At 42.2% G+C, this 19,730-nt stretch overlaps 1 protein-coding gene across 3 annotated transcripts in view; it reads right to left on the bottom strand.

Annotated features, from left to right (window-relative positions):
* DENND5B (DENN domain containing 5B) overlaps window positions 1–18,282 on the bottom strand; it is a 127,324-nt gene extending 109,042 nt beyond the window's left edge. Inside the window, exon 1 of one of the 3 annotated variants that reach the window (XM_081331429.1) lies at window positions 18,056–18,282. In XM_081331429.1, coding sequence (XP_081187555.1) covers window positions 18,056–18,191 — 136 coding nt within the window. In that variant the 5' untranslated portion in view covers window positions 18,192–18,282. The remainder of the gene's footprint in view (window positions 1–18,055) is intronic. The other 2 variants (XM_081331427.1, XM_081331428.1) reach the window with 2 other exon arrangements.
* Between the last annotated feature and the right edge of the window lie 1,448 nt (window positions 18,283–19,730).

Genomic DNA, 19,730 nt, shown 5'->3' with positions numbered 1-19,730 from the left:
GAAGGGGCAGCAAAGGCTTGCAGAGCTGGTAGAGGCGGCGGCAGTCCGGTGTTTGCGTTTTTTTGTGTGTCGAGCCCCGTGGGCCTGACACACAGGAAGGGGGGGAATGCCGGAATGCCGCTTCCCTACCAGCCATTCCCGTGGGTCTGACACACACACGCACGCACGAGGGGGAGAAAACAACGCTGGACTGCCGCCGCCTCTACCAGCTCTGCAAGCCTCTGCCGCCCCTTCTCTCCACTGCCTGTTCCGAACGAAGGGGCGTACCTTCGTTCAGGCCAGGCTGCTGAGAGAAGGGAGCGGCAGAGCCTTGCAGAGCTGCTCCCTTCGGCTCCTCTTTGTTCAGGCCAGGCAGCAGAGAGAAGGGGCAGCAAAGGCATGCAGAGCTGGTAGAGGCGGCGGCAGTCCAGCGTTGTTTCTCCCCCTCGTGCGTGCGTGTGTGTGTCAGACCCACGGGAATGGCTGGTAGGGAAGCGCTGCCAGGAAGCCTGGCAGCCTGATGAGCGGACCCTGCGAACCGCAGCCCGAGCCAGCTCCGGGATGCTGCCAGTCAACGAGCGGCTCGGCGTGGCACAGAATATAGATATGTTGCTAAGAAGGGGCCAAGCTTATACTTATACTCAGCTTATACTCGAGTCAATAACATTTTCCAGTTTTTTTGGGTGAAATTAGGGGTCTCGGCTTATACTCGAGTCGGCTTATACTCAAGTATATACGGTACCTTGTGGCCTGCCTTTTAAGGTTGACAATTTGGGAAGTAGTAGTGAGGCATTGCCGCCAGTCACCACCACCAAGCCTTCCAAATGAGATCCAGAGCATGCCACGCTTCACAGCTGAGAAGCTACACAAGTACCTTGAGATTGCATGGGGCTGGGAAGGCCACTGTAAGCTGAGTCAGCAAAGAAAAACCGTAAAATGTGGCATTAGCTCTGTAAAAGAAATGTAGAAGACAGAAAAAGGAGAATTACAGAATGTACACTTATAGAGCGTAGCTGAATTAGAACAGAAAGTAAGACAATACGGCCGGCATCAACTTCCCTCCGCCCAGTGCGCTCCCACAGAGAGGGCCTCCTCAGGGTGCCACCGGTCAGAGAATGCCGACTGGTGACCCCCAGGGGGAGGGCCTTCTCTGTGGGTGCGCCAGATCTGTGGAACCGCTTACCGGTTGAGCTCTGGATGGCGCCCGACCTTCGCTCCTTCCGACGTGATCTAAAGACCTACTTGTTTGAACAAGCCGGCCTGGTCTGATGGGTTTGGGTTTTATTATTGCTTTTAATGTATTGTATTTATTGTTGTATTGCATTGGGCATTATGTTTAATCTTTTCTTAATTTTTGTATCTTCGTATTTTAGTATTTATTGCCCTGTTCACCGCCCTGAGTCCTTCGGGAGAAGGGCGGTATACAAATAATAATAATAATAATAATAATAATAATAATAATAATAATAATAATAATAATAATAATAATAATAATAATAATAATAATAATAATAATAATTATTATTATTATTATTAAGAACTAAGAAACTGAAAGTATAGCTTTTATGTATAAGAAAACAAACAAAACGACTGGGTTAAAAATGGTACTTTTGGTAATGTTTATATAATGAAAGGTTTAAAGGTAATTGGGTACCTCCTCACTGGGTCTTTCAATATGCATCAACCAGTCTTGCAAAAGAGCCTAAAACAACAATGGATAGATTCCTATATTGCTTATAATAATAAAGCACTTGCTTGTTTTGGTGCTTTGTTTAACAAACTATGGCTTTGTACAGTATATGAACCAGGATGTGGAATAAGTCCAAGGCTGAGCTTAAGCCACAATTCTATACAAACTAATATTGCATAGAAAAAATGCCTACATTTTTCTACCAGTTCTTATTCAGTTTAATGAAAAAGAAACTGGTTTTGATTTTTTTTTCCAAAAAGGAAAAGAGGCTTGGTGAAATTCTCATGGGTAGGTGGGATATTTCTGCTGGCCTTCCAAGCATCCATTTAAATCACAGGAAAATATACCAGGAAGGAATTTCTCCCAGAAAGATTCCAGAGCAACAAGAAGATACCAACGGTAGCACCAACCATCGCTTCCAATAATAAGGTATAAGAGTTTGTTCCTGAAAAAAAATCTATCAAGCTCCTTGAGATTTAAGATATTAAGCCAGCACTTACTTCAGAAGACTAAGTTGCTCTTTCCATTTCCGCCTATACATATTTTATGTGCAAAGACTATTTATCCATTTCACCTGACATGTTGTGTCAGTCATGCTGCATATCACTTGACAACAGTTTGCTATTTCTAACAGCAGCTGTAGACACTGAGAGACTGACTTTCCATCTAAAACAGCAGGGTTGAATTTGTTTACATCACATCCAAAGAGCTGAAAACAAGGAGGTTTTGCAGTCAAAACAAATCCTGTGCTTCCAAGTTGGTGGATTGGAATTTATATTTGAACTATGTACCTATTTCCAGTAACATGATACTGCCCAGCTGTGTTTAACTTCAACCCCCCACAATCCTCCACACGGGGTACAGCAATGTTTCTCAACCATGGCCATTCCCCATGCTGGCTGGGGAATTCTGGGACTTGAGGTTCACGCATCTTAAACCTGCAAAGTTTGAGAAGCAGTGGCCTAGAAGATTACGGGAAATAAAGTCCAATCTGTTGGATGTCAGGTTGGGGGAAGATTGCTCAACCTCAATAGGCTCAATGTATGAGTGATATGAGTGATTTTCAATATAAAAAGAAATTAACATTTGTAAGATACTTTTCCATTTTCAAGAAGCCACTGCGGTAATTATAACAATAAGAAATTACAAAAAAAGTCTTATAGATAGTCCTTGATTTACAAACATTTGTTTAGCAAGCATTCAGTTACAATGGCAATGAAAAAAGTAACCAGTCCTTCCACTGACAACCACCACAGCATTTGGGCACTTGGCAACTGGCATGTTCTTACAATGTCTGCAGTGTCCTGGGATCATGTGATTACCATTTGCAAACTTCCCAACTGGTTTCCACAGGCAAAGTCAATGGGGGAAGCTGGATCCACTTAACAACCACATGATAATAATGGTGGCTAAAAGAAGTCTCAAAGCACGCTTAACATTTCTAGTCCCAATTGTTGTTGTAAGTTGAGGACTACCTATATGTATCTGGTGGGATCAGCTTCTGGGCTGTTTCTGATTGGCGAGATGGGTCTATATGGCATTAAAGGGGAGACACTCCAATTAACTGGACTAGCAGTCATTGGACTTCCTGGAAAGGCTAATTTTAATTTAATCATATACAATGGCAAGACTAATTTTCAACAGTAAGGAGAAGCAAGAATTAAGCAGCAACAGCCTAGCAGAAGATCTCTCTCCAACCATCCTCAGAGCAACATGTTATACACATGTTAAAAGAAAAGTTTGGGCTGGACAGAAACTAATAAAAAAGTCCTTTTCACGTGCCTAATCAAATGTCTGCATTGAGATCAGGGTTTCAATAGTATGATACCAGAATCAGATAGCAGTAATTAAAGATAAACAGGCACCACTTTTTGGTGGGAAAGAACAGGTCCCCTGCACCTCGGCTTATAGTCATGCTGGCCACATGACCATGGAAAGGGCCTTTGGACAACGTGGACTCCTTGAACTAAGAAATCAAGATGAGCACCACCCCCTAGAATCAGTCACCTTAACCTTTATACTAAGCTATAAAGAGCCTATTTTCTGAAAAAGAGTGAGGAGGACTGAGATAAACAGTTTACTGAAGCACAGATCCTGAAACCTCATTAGAATGCAGGGGTGTGGGCAGTGATGGGCATCTCTTGCGTGCTCATGTCATACCCTTAAACTACACTGGACATCAGTATATTTTCAGGTATGATTCAAGAGGCTGCTTATCATCCATAAGGCCTAGATGGCACAAAGTCAGGTTACTGAGGAACTGCCTATCTTCCATGGTTTCTGCCCAACCAGTACTATACAACCTGACAAAGTTGGCTTGCTTCCAAGTCCCTTGATCAAACAGTGTCATCTTTCAGGATCCAGAAAGTGTGCCTTCTCAGCCTCACCTGCAATGAGGCTCCTACCCTGATGATGTTCCTGAAGGCCTTAGCCATTTTCCAACACCTCGAGTTAGAGTGGATGGAGCCCTTTGTGGGATGTGGTTTACAAATGCTTTTTTGTTGAGGAACTGGATGCGCATCTTATTTATTCATTTTATATTCCGTTTTGGAGCTGCTCAAAGCCATTTGGGAGTGGGGAAATATCTCGCTAAATAAATAAATAAATAGCTGGTTTTGTATTATGCATGACGCTGAAAGCAGAATCTTATTCCCTTTGTTTGCATTAAACCTACAGTGTTTTGTCTTGGTTTTTTTTCCTAATAACAGATGCAGATAAAGCATTTGTGCACCCTGCTAGAGTGGATAACTGGGGGGGGGGGGGAAATACAGCCACATGAGAGAATCTCAAACGGGATGATCATTTCCACTGATCACTAAAATGCTGAAATACAGTTCTTCAGTTAACAGATATGATGAGATTTATTTCTGGGAAATCTTGCATAGGATTATCCTGTGAATCATTTATTTAAATGCTACTGCAGAGCATAGGCTATGCCAGGAAATTAGCTGGGTGAGCACTTCATTCAATCATATGAATAGGATAAAAAACAAGTTTGTTCCCTTCCACTCTTTATTAAAGTTGCTACCCGCAGAGCAGATAATATACAACAAATAAATTACAACAGTTTGAGGAGTCAAATGAGGAATGAGGAAAGAGAAAAGATTAGGAACAAAAAGATTGACATTAAGACTACAGTGGTCTACTAAAGATTAAGACTGTCAATTGAGATTATCATGGGAAAATTACTCCATTTTTAATTGCAGCCAAACTCTACAAGCTATCACAGAAAAATGAATAAATTAAACATTGCCTTTGATTCTGGTAGACAGAAGATCCTGGGCATAGAATTCATCTCTTTGCCCATAACCAGAGTTTAATAAGGGGCACTACCCAATTATGATGAGAATCTCTGAAAAAAAAATAATGGCAGAAGCAGGTATAAGCCAACAATTCCTTATTTCTAGCTTTACAAGAAAAAAATTCTACTGGAATAAGGAATCATCCTTAATTTGGTCTCTAGGACTGATGAAGTTAAGACACTCAAAGCAAGTAAAGGTAGTCCTCAAATTACAACCATTTGCTTAGTGACCTTAGTTACAACAGCACTGAAAAAAGTTACTTATGGCCATTTTTCACACTTACGTCCGTTGCAGCCTCCATATGGGTTATGTGATCTAAATTCAGAAGCCTGGCAACTGGCTCATATTTATGACAATTGCTGTGTCTTGGAATCATGTAATCACTTTATGCGGCCTTCTAACAAGCAAAATCAATGGGGAAGCCAGATTCACTTAGCAACCATGTTACTAACTTAATAACAATGATTCGCTTAACGACTGTGGCAAGAAAGGTTATAAAATGGGGCAAAATTCACTTAGCAACTGTGTCTCTTAGCAATGGAAATTCTGCTCTCAATCGTGGTCATAGGGCTAAGCAGTACTTAAATCCAGGCAGATGATCAGAATGCAGGCAGTCCTCAACCACAACTGGGACCAGAATTTTGTCCACTCAGCAAAGTGACAATTAAGCAAGAATGTGAGTGCTTTGTTAAATGATCACAATCCAAGCACTCCCGGTTGTGGTATTTGCAGATGATCCTGCAAGTGATCATGATCGTGCAGGTTGTTAAGTGGATGGAGCCCCAGGTAAGTAGCGAGGGGTGCCTCAGGGGAGTGAGGCGACCCTGGGAGACTCCACTCAGGAACTGAAAATCCTGTCAAAATCCAAGCAAGATTTCGGCCCCTGAAATCCTCTGGCTAAATTTTGGCTCCCTCTTGGCTCCCTCTCATCTCTGGGGGCTGGCTGAAACAGCTGCCTGCTGAAGGATTTCAGCTCCATTTCTGCACCCCAGCTTCCCTCTATGCATGGAAAGAAACTCTTTTGGCGGGGTGCAGGAACAAAATTTCAGCTCCATTTCTGCATCCCACCAAGGCATTCAGCCCCTCTCAGCAGACAGCTCATTCAGCCAGCTCCCAGAAGTGAGGGGGGATTCCTCTCGGCAGGCAGCAGTAGTTTACAAGCTTCCCTACCATCTTCCCCATTGACTTTCTGGGGAAGTTGGTAGAGAAGATTGAAAATGGTGATCACATGATCATGGAGCACTTGGCAACCAGCTTTAAGTAAAAAATAGGTTGCAAAGCACAATATTGCAATCACATGATTGGGGGGGAGGGGGGAGTTGCAACATTTTGTGATGGCTGGAAGTGTTTTAAAGCCATAAAGCACCCTTTCCAAGGCTGTTGTAATACTGAACTGTCATTAAATGAACACGTTGAGAACTACCAATAGGTAAATGCCACAAAGATAGCTAATTTGTTCTCTGACTCAACTCTAGTAGAGGATCTGTTCAGAAAAATCGATGTGTAATTCTCAAAATACAAAGAAGATGCTAATTTACTACATTAGATCTAACGAAAGCTTGAAACCTAGAGATTATACAAGATGTGGGGCGGGGAAACTGAATCTCCAGCAGAGTGTAACAGCTCAATTATTCAAGGCTCTAAACCAGCCACTAAAATAAAAAAGGGGAAATGTATACCCTTTTTCTTTTAGATTTATAATAGAATTCTGTAAATGCACCTCATTTTTGCATTATAAAATATTAAATAAAAAAAATAGATTGCTCAAGGTGATGTATTACAACCCAAGGTTCCAATAGCTAGACTTCTGTAGGCTACCTTGAAGGGATGATTGTTTCTGAGCCCCAAACTTCCAGCTACAAAAATAAAGCAAGAACATGGCTTTTCCTGCTGAGGCCCCCAGGTTTTGGAATAAATAGCTGTACTAACTTCCAAAAGAAAATGGAAGAATCATATGTTAGATAGGGAGCCTTTAGAACAAATTAGAAATGGCAAAAAAGCAACTTGCAGCCTTCTTTCCTTTCCCAGGCTGAAATGATCTTTTAGGGATTATATGGCTGAAGTTGACAGCAAACTATCCATGAAGACAACACATTTTTTTGCTTTACAAAACAATGCATGCATTATATATTGCAAGAGCGCGATCAGCACAACAAATCTACTTAATTTTTAATGCACCCAGATTATAAAGTGGGGACTATAAAATCTTATTTTGCCCCCTACAGTGATGTTAGATGCCAAAAACATTTTCTAAAAAATGAATACCGGTATCTTGACAGTAAATTAGATGCCTGCTTTTCTAAGAATTGGGCTACTTATTTTTAGGGGTTTCTTTGCTTTGTTACTGTAATTTTTAATAAAGTACATAATAACTGGAGTCAGAGAGTTTATGTTAAGCTGACATTTATACAAAAATGATAACATGAATAACAATTTTTAACATTCAGAATTTCAATTGCACTTGCAATTAGATTTTGATCCTGACGCCTTCCATCTTTCCAAGGTCAGTAAAATGAGGACCCAGATTGTTGGGGGCAATATGCAAATAACACTTCTTCATTGTAAATCACCCAGAGTGTGCTTAAAGTGCTGTGGGGTGATATATAAGCCTAAATGCTATTGCTATTGCTATTGCTGGGTTTCACACTGTATTCAGATTTGTTTTTATTCAAAAACCAGCCCCCCCTTTTTTAAAAACAACATATGTCTAAACTTTTATTTTTTCTAGGTGCGAAGCAAGTGCTTTTTCATATATATATATATAGCTAGCATAGGTATCTTGCCTTCTTTGTTTGATATAATACATTTGTGCACATGCATAAACATTTCAAAATAATCATGGTGCTTTTAATCATTACGTGACTTGTGGTGAAACCATCATATTTTATGCTCAAACTAACACATTATTTCAAATGACTGCAAATGCACATCAATTTGCAAAGCTATTTATCCCAGTATCTGAAAATAACTATTATAAGCTAGTTTGCAGGTTGTGTAAATTTGATATTTTAAAAAAATATACATGACGATTGGCTGCGTCACAGCGTTAACCATTTTTATTATACGGAATAAAGCAAAAAAATGTCTCTACTGTTAATTTCATTACCCAAGAGTTAGTTTATTTTATAAAAACTATAGATAGAGTTATATATAGGAAGAAAGCATTTACACAATCCGTATTCTAAATTATTTCATTAATAAAGAAAGCTACAACATTTAAATTTTGCTTATAACAGACCCATCATTTAGTAATTACTATCTACCCACACATCTGCAGTGCTCAGGCTACCACAAAGTATTTAGACTATGGATAGGATCAAATATATTCACCAATATAGATTTAATACTCTGCTACTATACTACCAATAAGTGAACACTTATTTTCAATTAGTAATACAGACATTTATGAACTGTTTTTAAACTTAAACTCTTTTTTAACTCTACAGTATGTTAGCATCTACAACATACTAAACCATTTATTTTAACAACAACAACAACAATAATAATAATAACAATAATAATATTGGAAAGGAGGTTGGATGTCATCTAGTCCAACCCCCTGCTCAGGCAGGAAATCCTATGGCCGTGGTAATGAACCTATGGCACGTGGCACGCAGAGCCCTCACCCCAGTCCTAGGCCTTCAGCTGGGTTTTATAAAACCTTTTCACTTTAGGCCTCTGCTGCCGTGTGCAAAAAAAAAGGTTTCCCTGCTCGGGGTGGCCTTTTGCTTGCTACACGTCGGCATGCTCTACCACCTCTACTTGAGCTTGCTAGCCAGCCGTTTCGCCTCCTTTGTGCAGAGCAGGCCAGGCAGGCCAGGCGGTAGCAGCCTAATGGACCTGCGTGAGCTGCTGGTGGCGGTGGCCCAAGGCAGGGCCAAAGTGCGTTGTGTGCGCAAGGGGAACAGGCTCCATGTGCAGGCCAAGAGCAAGATCTTTGAGGGGCCAAGGAGATGACCAGCAGAGACCTGCTCTCCAACCAAAAGCAAAAACAGATGGGACAGAGTAGGTATGTCCAGCGGTCTGCAACACATGCCTCCCCCACTCCATCTGCTGCTGGAGGGATGGCCCATATTCGCAGCAGGCTGCGGGTCCCCAGAATGTGCTGGTCGAGAAGCTGGCAGGCTGTAGCTGCCGACAGATACCGCCAGCCCTCATGCACTCACTGGCCTGTGTGTGCGGGAGCCAATGGTATCAAGCAGCAGCCGCTCCGGCCCCTGCCTCGCCTCACGCCGCAGGACGAGCCTCTTGCCTACTGCCCCACCCACCAGAGACCCCTGGATGATCCCCAACCTGCTCTGCCCCCACAGGCGTCCTCCCCCACGAGCAACATTGAGGTGACCATGCCCACCACAGCCACGCCCACCCAGTTTGCCGTGACCACCACAGCCATGGCACCACAATGCTAATGCGGCCCTCAATGAAATTGAGTTTGACACCTTTGGTTTTATGCATCCCACCTCTAACTTCCTTCCTCTCTATTTTGATCAATTGAATTTTAACTGAATTTTAAATTTATGGTCTTTATTGTTTTAATCTTATATGGTATTTTTATTGAATCATCTAGATGGGATGGGCAGCATAGAAATATACTAAATGAATGAATCACACTGTTGCAGAGTATAATGAGGACCCAGAGTGTTGGGGGCAATAAGCTGACTTTGTAATAATGCCGCTTGGGGGGGGGGGGGAAAGCCCTAACAAGCAGGCATATACATAGAATGAAGGCTATTGCTAAGCACATTGGTTTGTGCTTAAATTGTAAGCCGCCCTGAGTCTTCAGAGAAGGGCGGGATATAAATGGTTGACTCAGCCTTCCATCCTTCCGAGGTAGGTAAAATGAGGACCCAGATTGTTGGGGGCAATTAAGCTGACTTTGTAATAATGCCGCTTGGGTGTGTGTGTGAAAGCCCTAATAAGCAGGCATATACATAGAATGAAGGCTACTGCTAAGCTTGTAAGCCGCCCTGAGTCTTCAGAGAAGGGCGGGATATAAATGGAATTAAAAAAAATGGGATTAAAATAAATAAAAAAATAATACCAAAAAATCTGGAATTAAATGGCAAAACGATCCACTAGATACAAAAGATCATGGCTGCACCTTGTTTTATTTTTATTCAAACAAGATGTTTATATTAGATTCAATATTGGTTTTGTGTAATGCAATACAAATAATGCTAATAAAAATGCATCTGGTTCACTTTTTGCAGAATAAAAGTTCTAGAACTTTAGTTGCTGCTGCAAAATTGACTCATTTGGCTGACCTATCAGTTGGCTACATATCCCACTGCAGTTTTAACATTTAAATTGATTCCAAGGGGGAATAAAAATACAATAGCCAGAAGTTTAGAAGTGTTGGGATACATCTCCCCAAATTCCAAAGCGTGTTGAGAATACTGGGAATTAAAATCCAGCACATCAGGAAGGTAAAAATACCTTTTTACCAAAATAAATACGTTTTGCCAAAATAAATTTTACCATTATAATTCCTACATCCTGTTAAGATTTAAAATATTTGCTACTTTAAATGATCTCCTTTTTGTATTTGCCATCATTATCAACCTCTTTGGGCATAATTTAATTTTTGGCTAAATTTCTTTTATAGTAAATATTATATTTATTTATTAAATGTAATTGATTGATTTAAAAAAACAACCAAAATTAACCATAGATTTTCCCCATTTATTCTGTCTTCATTTCCTTCAATTTAAATAGCCCAGGTTTCATTTAGTTAGTGATCCATCAAATTCCTGAACTTCCAGAGATGACTGTAATAAAGGTGTAATAAAAATATATATGGAGACCATAATGTAGTGGAACACTTTGGGGTCTTTAAGTCTTTGCAAACTGCTATGCCCATTGATGGCTATACCCATAATCTCAAATCACAGAATTATATACCAAAGACAAAGGATGCCAGTGAGCGGCCCTTTTTAAAAAAACAAGAGTTCCTACCTTAACAAAAGCCAATATTCATTTTCTGTATTCCATTTTAAATTCCCTGTTGCAGTATACTTGAATCAGAAGTGGTAGGAAACAAACAAGAGTGCACTTCAGCCTCCCAATTACTCTTTCCCTCCCAATTAATCAACTAAAGCATTTTTTATCCCAAAATTGATATCCTGCCAACCAGCTAAGAATGGCTTTCATGAAAGCCATCAATCCACTCGAACCACTGAAACAGGACCATTTTAAGGCTTTATATAAACAAACAGGAAGCCAAACCAAAGCATTCTTAAAAGGCAACTATTTCATTGATTAATCTAGCCATTAAAGTTTGCCGCCAAGTGTTATAATACTAAATACCAGTCAGCTAGATATCCCTTAGGATTGCAGCATCAGTCAATGCATATCAATCAATCAAAGTCCACACCATACAAAACAAGCCTCACATAATGCATTTACGTTTTTAAAAATTCCAAATAAAGACAATTTTGCAATGTTTTCAGGGCGGGAACAATGTTGCAGGGATACAGTAGTATTAACTCTTTTTCTGTCCGACTTTCCACTTTTCAGGAATTTACACAAAATAGAGGCTCTGCCATTATTTAGCACTATTTTGGAGGTTCCAGGACCCTAAAACAAGGCAGGGAACAGAAAACTTGCTCCTCTTGGTGTGCTTATTTACAATTCAAAGCGACAGGTGAAACCGCATTTATACAAATGTTCCTTGCCTGGTGTCCCCCAGAAGAGTAACAACCCCTAATCCCACATCTGTGAAGCTTCAGGTTGGAGAAGCAAGTTGGATAAAGTAGTGCCAGAAATACACTAAGATTTATTTACTGAACTTGTAAGGCCACCTATCTCATATAGTAATGCTAGGTAGATCCCAACAACCAATAGAAACAACAGCATGACTGGCTGGGCAATTCTGGAAGTTGAAGTCCACAAGTCTTAAAGTTGTCAAGGTTGGACACCCCTGTCCTAGCCTAATGCTTGGGGGGAGGTCTTCACAGCCTTCCAGAAGGCTAAAGTAAAGGCTCAAGTTCTGGATTCACTTGATCATCCCCAATTTTACTTGAGAAACTTTGTTCTTATCAAGGTTCAAGAGCCTAATACAGTCATGGCCAAAATTGTTGGCACCCCAGAAATTTTTCCAGAAAATCAAGTATTTCTCACAGAAAAGTATTGCAGGATCACATGTTTTGCTATACACAGGTTTATTCCCTTTGTGTGTATTGGAACATAACAAAAAAGGGAGGAGAAAAAGCAAATTGGACATAATGTCAAACAAAACTCCAAAAATGGGCCGGACAAAATTATTGGCACCCTTAACTTAATATTTGGTTGCACACCCTTTGGAAAAAATAACTGAAATCAGTCGCTTCCTATAACCATCAATAAGCTTCTTACACCTCTCACCCGCAATTTTGGACCACTCTTCCTTTGCAAACTGCTCCAGGTCTCTCTTACTGGAAGGGTGCCTTTTCCCAACAGCAATTTTAAGATCTTTCACAGGTGTTCAATGGGATTCAGATCTGGACTCATTGCTGGCCACTTCAGAACTCTCCAGCGCTTCCTTGCCATCCATTTCTGGGTGCTTTTTGACGTATGTTTAGGGTCATTGTCCTGCTGGAAGACCCAAGATCTCGGACGCAAACCCAGCTTTCTGACACTGGGCTCTACAGTGCGACCCAAAATCCTTTGGTAATCCTCAGATTTGATGATGCCTTGCACACATTCAAGGCACCCAGTGCCAGAGGCAGCAAAACAACCCCAAAACATCGTTGAACCTCCACCATATTTCACTGTAGGTACTGTGTTCTTTTCTTTGTAGGCCTCATTTTGTTTTCGGTAAACAGTAGAATGATGTGCTTTACCAAAAAGCTCTATCTTGGTCTCATCTGTCCACAAGACGTTTTCCCAGAAGGATTTTGGCTTACTCAAGTACATTTTGGCAAACTGTAATCTTGCTTTTTTATGTCTCTGTGTCAGCAGTGGGGTCCTCCTGGGTCTCCTGCCATAGCGTTCCATTTCATGTAAATGTCGACGGATAGTTTGCACTGACACTGATGCTCCCTGAGCCTGCAGGACAGCTTGCATTCCTTTGGAACTTGTTTGGGGCTGCTTATCCACCATGCGGACTATCCTGCGTTGCAACCTTTCATCAATTTTTCTCTTCTGTCCACGACCAGGGAGATTCGCTACAGTGCCATGGGTTGCAAACTTCTTGATAATGTTGCGCACTGTGGACAAAGGCAAATCTAGATCTCTGGAGATGGACTTGTGACCTTGAGATTGTTGATATTTGTCCACAGTTTTGGTTCTCAAGTCCTCAGACAGTTCTCTTCTCCTCTTTCTGTTGTCCATGCTTAGCATGGCACACACAGACACACAATGCAAAGACTAAGTGAACTTCTCTCCTTTTTATCTGCTTTCAGGTGTGATTTTTATATTGCCCACACCTGTTACTTGCCCCAGGTGAGTTTAAAGGAGCATCACATGCTTGAAACAATCTTGTTTACCCACAATTTTGAAAGGGTGCCAATAATTTTGTCCGGCCCATTTTTGGAGTTTTGTTTGACATTATGTCCAATTTGCTTTTTTTCCTCCCTTTTTTTGTTGTGTTCCAATACACACAAAGGGAATAAACCTGTGTATAGCAAAACATGTGTTCCTGCAATACCTTTCTGTGAGAAATACTTGATTTTCTGGAAAAATTTCTGGGGTGCCAACAATTTCGGCCATGACTGTATATGCCATGTAAATGTTCACATAAATTAATGTTTGCTAGACTGTAATTATATATCCAACGTGAGCTCTCTAAAGTCAATTCCAAAACAGTAGCAGGAGGAAAAAATGCAAGAGTCGCTTCAATATCAGCTGAAAAAAAGTTAACACTGAAATGTAATTTCAGATCAGAGTTGCTGTGGATATTTGCATTCGCCCTTGAGAAGGATGCAAATCTGCTTTTACAGCTCTGAAAACAACAACATATTCTCACTCGAAAGATAACAGCAAACTCCCAATTAGCATAACAACATAACTATTGTACAGCTATTTTCAGAAAGAGGAATTAGAAGTTGTTTTAGTTTAAACTCCCCAAAGGTAAGTGCTATGGAAATGAAACTGGGTTCACCTTCAGTGTCAAAGAATCAAAAGGCTTCTCATGGAGAAAAGAAACATTTATATCAATAGAAACTATACTGCATACACTAAAGCCAACATTTAATTTAATGCTTGAAAGTGGAAAAACTACAAAGTATTATCTTGGACACTAAAGTACATTTCATAAGGAGAACGCTTGCAACTAATGTCTATTTTTGGTTGTATCTGTTATACCTTTAAATTAAATAACAGAAATATTCTTGGCAAAGTATAATTTACCTAATTAAGCATTTTCTGATAGAAAAGCAACATTTTTCCATGAAATAAAAATAGATGCCTTCAGCCCTATGCTTTCATGGACATCTCCATGCTGCTTTCTTGGCAATAGTACAAAAGTAATCTGCTTTTGTCTTTTTCCAGGAATTCCTTGTGGTCTCCTATCCAAGTATTAACTAGCCAACTATATTCATTTCTGAGCCCAGGTCTGCACAGATACTACTACCTCTAAAAACTTCTAAATGTTGCTATTATTGAGCCAGAAGAAAAAAAATCAAAATCTATATTAAGGAAACAATTATGACGAAGCAAATTTTAGGGCTAAAAGGAACCATGGAAGTCTTCTAGTCCAAACCTCTGTTCCCAAGGCAAGAGTCCACATACCATCTCGGACAAACAGTTTATCCAATCTTTTCTTGAAAACCTTGGACAGTCATTGTCCAAGATGGTATGAGAGGACAGGGGGTTGGACCACAGGTCACAAATAATAGAAGAGAATATCTATAACTCATAGATCAGACATGTCAAACTCTCAACGTCACATGATGTCGCGCGATATATTGGAACTCTTTCCTCATTGCCGGCAAAGGGGTGGGCGTCGTTTCCTCGTGATGCGTCCGGCCTGTGGGCCGGCAGTTTGACACTCCTGTCATAGATGAACTGTGTTCTGATGATATTACTTAGTTAAGAAATGAAACATCTGCATAACAAACTCAGACAGCACTGAGGACTCCAGAGTCGCAAGTCATGGACAAGCTTTCTCCACCATTCTTAATCAGATTGGATATTAAGCAGAGAAAAGGTTGGGGTCAGGATATTTATCTCACTAAAATAGAAGAAAAACATTTTACTAGCTGAGATGCTTAAACTGCATTAGGATACAAAGTTGCAAATCTGAATGCAATGCTAATATGCATTATCTCTACAGGTGATCCTCGACTTACAACAGTTCATTTAGTGACCATTCAAAGTTACAACAGCATTGAAAAAAGTGCTTTACGTCCATTTTTTACACTTATGACTATTGCAGCATTCCCGTGGTCATGTGATTTACATTCTGATGCCTGGCAACAGGTTTCATATTTATGACGGTTGCAATGTCCTGGGTTTATGTGATCCCTTTTTGTGACCTTCTGATAAGCAAAGCCAATGGGGAAGCCAGATTCACTTAAAAACAGTCTTACTAATTTAACAATTGCAGTGATTCATTTAACAAATGTGGCAAGAAAAATCGTAAAATGGGGCAAAACTCACTTAACAAATTTCTCACTTAGCAATATAAAGTTGGGGCTCAATTGTGGTCGTAAGTCAAGGACTATCTTTACTTCATGGCAATTCTTGCACCTAGCCAAGTTCTAGAAGCAGCGTGTCACATAGGCAAAAGTCTCCCTTTCAACATATGGATCACAGCTGGCCAAAGTATCCATGTATACTTTACTGCTTGCTGTGATTCTCAGGTTCAAGTCAACAGTGTTGTATTCACTTGCCTTGAAGCATGCCCATTCAATTCCAACATACAGATATCCTAGAAAGTAAGCTCTACAGCTGAAAAAACAGCAGTTAATTTCTGAAAATATCAAGTAAATAACAACAATGAAACCTCTTAAATGAATTAACCTTTAATTTCAGAATAGCCTGGAGGCTTGTTTAAGGATATATATATACATACTTCCATTGCTAGGGGAAGTTAAATATGATAACCGAACGACAAACATATAATGTGTCTGTTTCTAGTCCTCTAAATATTTTATTACTTACCAAGCACTCACGTACTTGTTAAAATAGGATACTGGAATACATGAGGCCTTTTTCAAAATCAGCCCAATATCAAGGCTAAAATTTACAATTTTATGTAGAAATAATTAAGCCACTACTAGATTGCTAGTCTCATTTTGAACAGAACAAACTTTAAGTTCAGATATTGATTTCTTTTTTTATCTATTGGCTCGAGACACTGCAGAATTTTCTAAAACAGCACTACAATTTAAGTCCTTTTCAGGGTCCACAAACAGCATGTAATTACAGGCTTTTAAAATGGTTTCCTAATTCTTCTACCCTTATCTATTTTTTAAAACAGATTTTCCCTCTTTTCTACAGCTGGTTATGCAAAGAGGCTGACATTTCTCTAGCTTTAATATAGGTAAAAGCAAATTCTCCTGAAATTAGTTAAAATTATGTGAGCAAGGGCTTTTCTCCCAGCATGCACAGATGCTTTTTAAGATTGCTGCTGATAAATAAATGCAGGTTTTAAAAAATTTCAAAGAAAGCCATACTAGAGAATAATTAGGTCCAGACAGCTCTGGAGGAAACAAAGAGAGGAATGAAATAGTTCTGCTAAAAACCAATATACCATATTTTGGAGAATACACATTTTTTAGGAAATGTTTTTTGTTCTTCTTAAATCATTGAATTTCCTTTATTCAAAGACCCACAATCTATTGGTGAAGAACCCTTCCCTTCCCCCCCCCCCCATTATAAGCTTCTTAAGTATAGTTCAATGATTATTTCTTCCCTGTATATTTTTGGGATAGTCAGTGGACTGTGTTGCCATATTAATACTGGTGCAATATTAATTAGCATCTTCCTCTCTGTCCATCACAGCTAGAGGTTTTTGACACCACAGTCCAATCCCTCCCCAAAAGGGGTTTAAACCAGCCACTTTCAAGAGGCGCATTCTGTAGCAACACAGTAGTTACAAAGGTGGTTTTTCTGTTCTTTGGACCTCAGCAAGCCCTTGATTCAACAGGGAGGCTGTGCAACAACCAGGGAAGCGTATAAATCTTTCACAACACCTGGGCCTGTGCAACACCAGCGAAGGCCACGGGGAGGGGAACGCCGATTGTTATCCAACCTATGGTAAAGACAACTGCATTGAAACATGGTTACTCTTGCCAGTGACATAACCAAACCTGGCTACTGCAGCTTGGAGGCATCACGATTTTGGAAAATGGGCGGGGATATAAAGAAAAGAGGAATGTGTGTGTGTGTGTCTGTGTGTGTGTGTCTGTGTGGAAACCAGGGGATGATTAGACCTGAGGATAAACATTATGGGGCAAGGTGATCAGTTGCTGCTTCCTAAGAAAAATTAAACCTCCTTTAAACCCACCTTCTTTTAACGGTGTGGATTGTATTGGCCGGGAATTAGAAAGGCATAATGGGGCGGAGGAGGGGGGGATGTCTCAAGAGGATCGAAAGGCTGGCCTTTGGAGAGGGGGGGGTTCCTCCCCCGAAGTGCCCGTCCCAGTTAATCTCCTCATGGCAACCCCGGGGAGAAAAGGAGAGAGCGGCTGCGCGGCAAAGCCCCTCCGGGGAGGCGCAGCGACCGGAGTCCTTTTCCAGGGGCGCTTGGCCGCCCCCTGGGTCCCCGCCAACGCCGCTCGCGGCGCCCCCTCCTTGCCAGAGGGCCAACAGCACCCCGAAAACGTCGGAGGGAGGCGGGAAAAACCGACCGGGGGAGCCCGGCACAGGCTGCCTTTGCGCTCGGCGCCCCAGCAGATCCCGCGCAGTGCGGGGTCTCGGCGGACCGGGAGCTCGTCGGCGGCTCCCCACCAGGGCAAGCCCGAGGGCCCGAAGCCACCCCGGGAGAGCGATGCCCGAAAGAAGCAAGCAAGCAAGCAAGCAAGCAAGGAAGCGCGAAGGAGGGAAGGCAGCCGCCCGACCCTACGAAACGCCAGACTTGGCTCTCCGAAGCCCAGCCGAGCCAGGAGGAGGGATCCCCGCTATCCCCTTTGTCCTGCCCGTCCTATCTTCCTCGGCTTACCTGCTAGTTCATCCGGCTCCAAGCCGCTGTCGGCGTCGATCCCGCACAGCACAAAGTAGTGGGCGAAGCGGCAGGGCGCTGAGCCGGAGCCCGGCCCCGAAGGAGCCCCGCTGCTGCCGCCGCCGCCGCCGCTCATCTCTTCCCCGCTCCGGCTGTCGCCTGGCCCGCTCGCCTTGGCTGCCCGGCAGGCGCGATGCCAGCGGCGCTCTTAACGCCTCCGCCGCGCTGCCTCCATGGCCCGGGTGGCGGCCTCCCTGGCCACGGGGCGCACGGCCAAGGCTGCGTCGGCGAGGCTGGCGGCGGTGCGGGCGCCCCTCGGTCAGCTGAGGCTGCAGCGGCGCCCAAAGCCAGCCAGGCACCCTCCCGCGGCCCCGCCTCCTCCTCCGCCTCCTCCCGCAGCGCCGCCGCCGCCAATCACAGCCGCGGGAGGAGAAAGGAGGCCCGCCAGCCGCTTCCGCCCCGCCTCTTCGGCGGGACATTTAAATCGCTCTCCGCCCCGAGAAGCGCCGCGCCGGAGTGGGGAAGCTGTGATAAAGCCAGCCGGGGAGTGGGTACCGGAACTGCTGACTCCATCTCATTTTGGAGGCTCGTACGCCATAGGAAACCATCTGGTGCAGGGGTAGGCAACCGCGGCTCTTTTATGACTCATGGACTTCGACTCCCAGAATTCCTGAGTCAGCTATGCTGATTCAGGAATTCTGGGAGTTGAAGTCCATGAGTCATAAAAGAGCCGAGGTTGCCTACCCCTGGTGCAAAGAGTTTACGCTCCGGTGTAACCAGGGCTTTTTTCCTCATAGAACGCTCAGAACAGAGTTCCGGCACCTTTTTTGGATGGAACCTTGTAGGGAGGGCAAGGTGGGTTATATGACATGTGTGAGTTCCGGCACCTTTTTCTTTTACAAAAAAAGCACTGGGTGTAACCCAGACAATTAAGAGAGTACAAATCTGAATAACAAGCTGCATAAATATTATCTGAAATAGTGTCTTTTCAATTCACCCACACCTTCATGAAGTTTTGTGTTTGACCTCCAAAATTTACAGGTAGTCCTCAACTTACAACAGTTCGTTTAGTGACTTTTTAAAGTCACAACAGCACTGAAAATGAGTTATGACCGTTTTTCACACTTATGACCATTGCAACATCCCCATGGTCGTGGGATCAAGATTCAGGTGCTTGATAACGGGTTCATATTTGTGACGGTTGTAGTGTCCTAGGGTCATGTAATCATTCTTTTGCAACCTTCTGACAAGCAAAGCCAGATTTACTGAACAACTATGTTACTAATTTAATAACTGCAATTATTCACTTAACAACTGTGGCAAGAAAAGTCATTAAATGGGGCAAAACTCACATAAATGTTTCACTTAGCAACATAGATTTTGGGCTGGGTTGTGGTTGTAAGTTGAGGACTATCTGTATTATATAAAAATGATTTAATACTACTTTAACTGTGTGTAACTTTGTTTTTGACTCCTGGAGACTGCCTGGTCAATTCCCTGCTGGTCTTGGCAAGGTTTTTCTCCCCATAATGGTTTGCCATTGCCTCCTTCCTAGGGCTGAGTGTGTGTGACTGGTCCAAGGTCACTCAGCTGGTTTTAGGACCAAGGTGGGACTGATTTCTACCTTGATACCTTAACAACTACACCAAACTGGCTGTCCTAATTTAATTTATAC

This window comes from Vipera berus, assembly GCF_964194415.1.
Source record: "Vipera berus genome assembly, chromosome: 6".
In the NCBI taxonomy this organism is placed as follows: Eukaryota; Metazoa; Chordata; class Lepidosauria; order Squamata; family Viperidae; genus Vipera; species Vipera berus.
The sequence above is the reverse complement of the archived record's forward strand: the minus strand, read 5'-3'. Positions and strand labels throughout refer to the sequence as shown.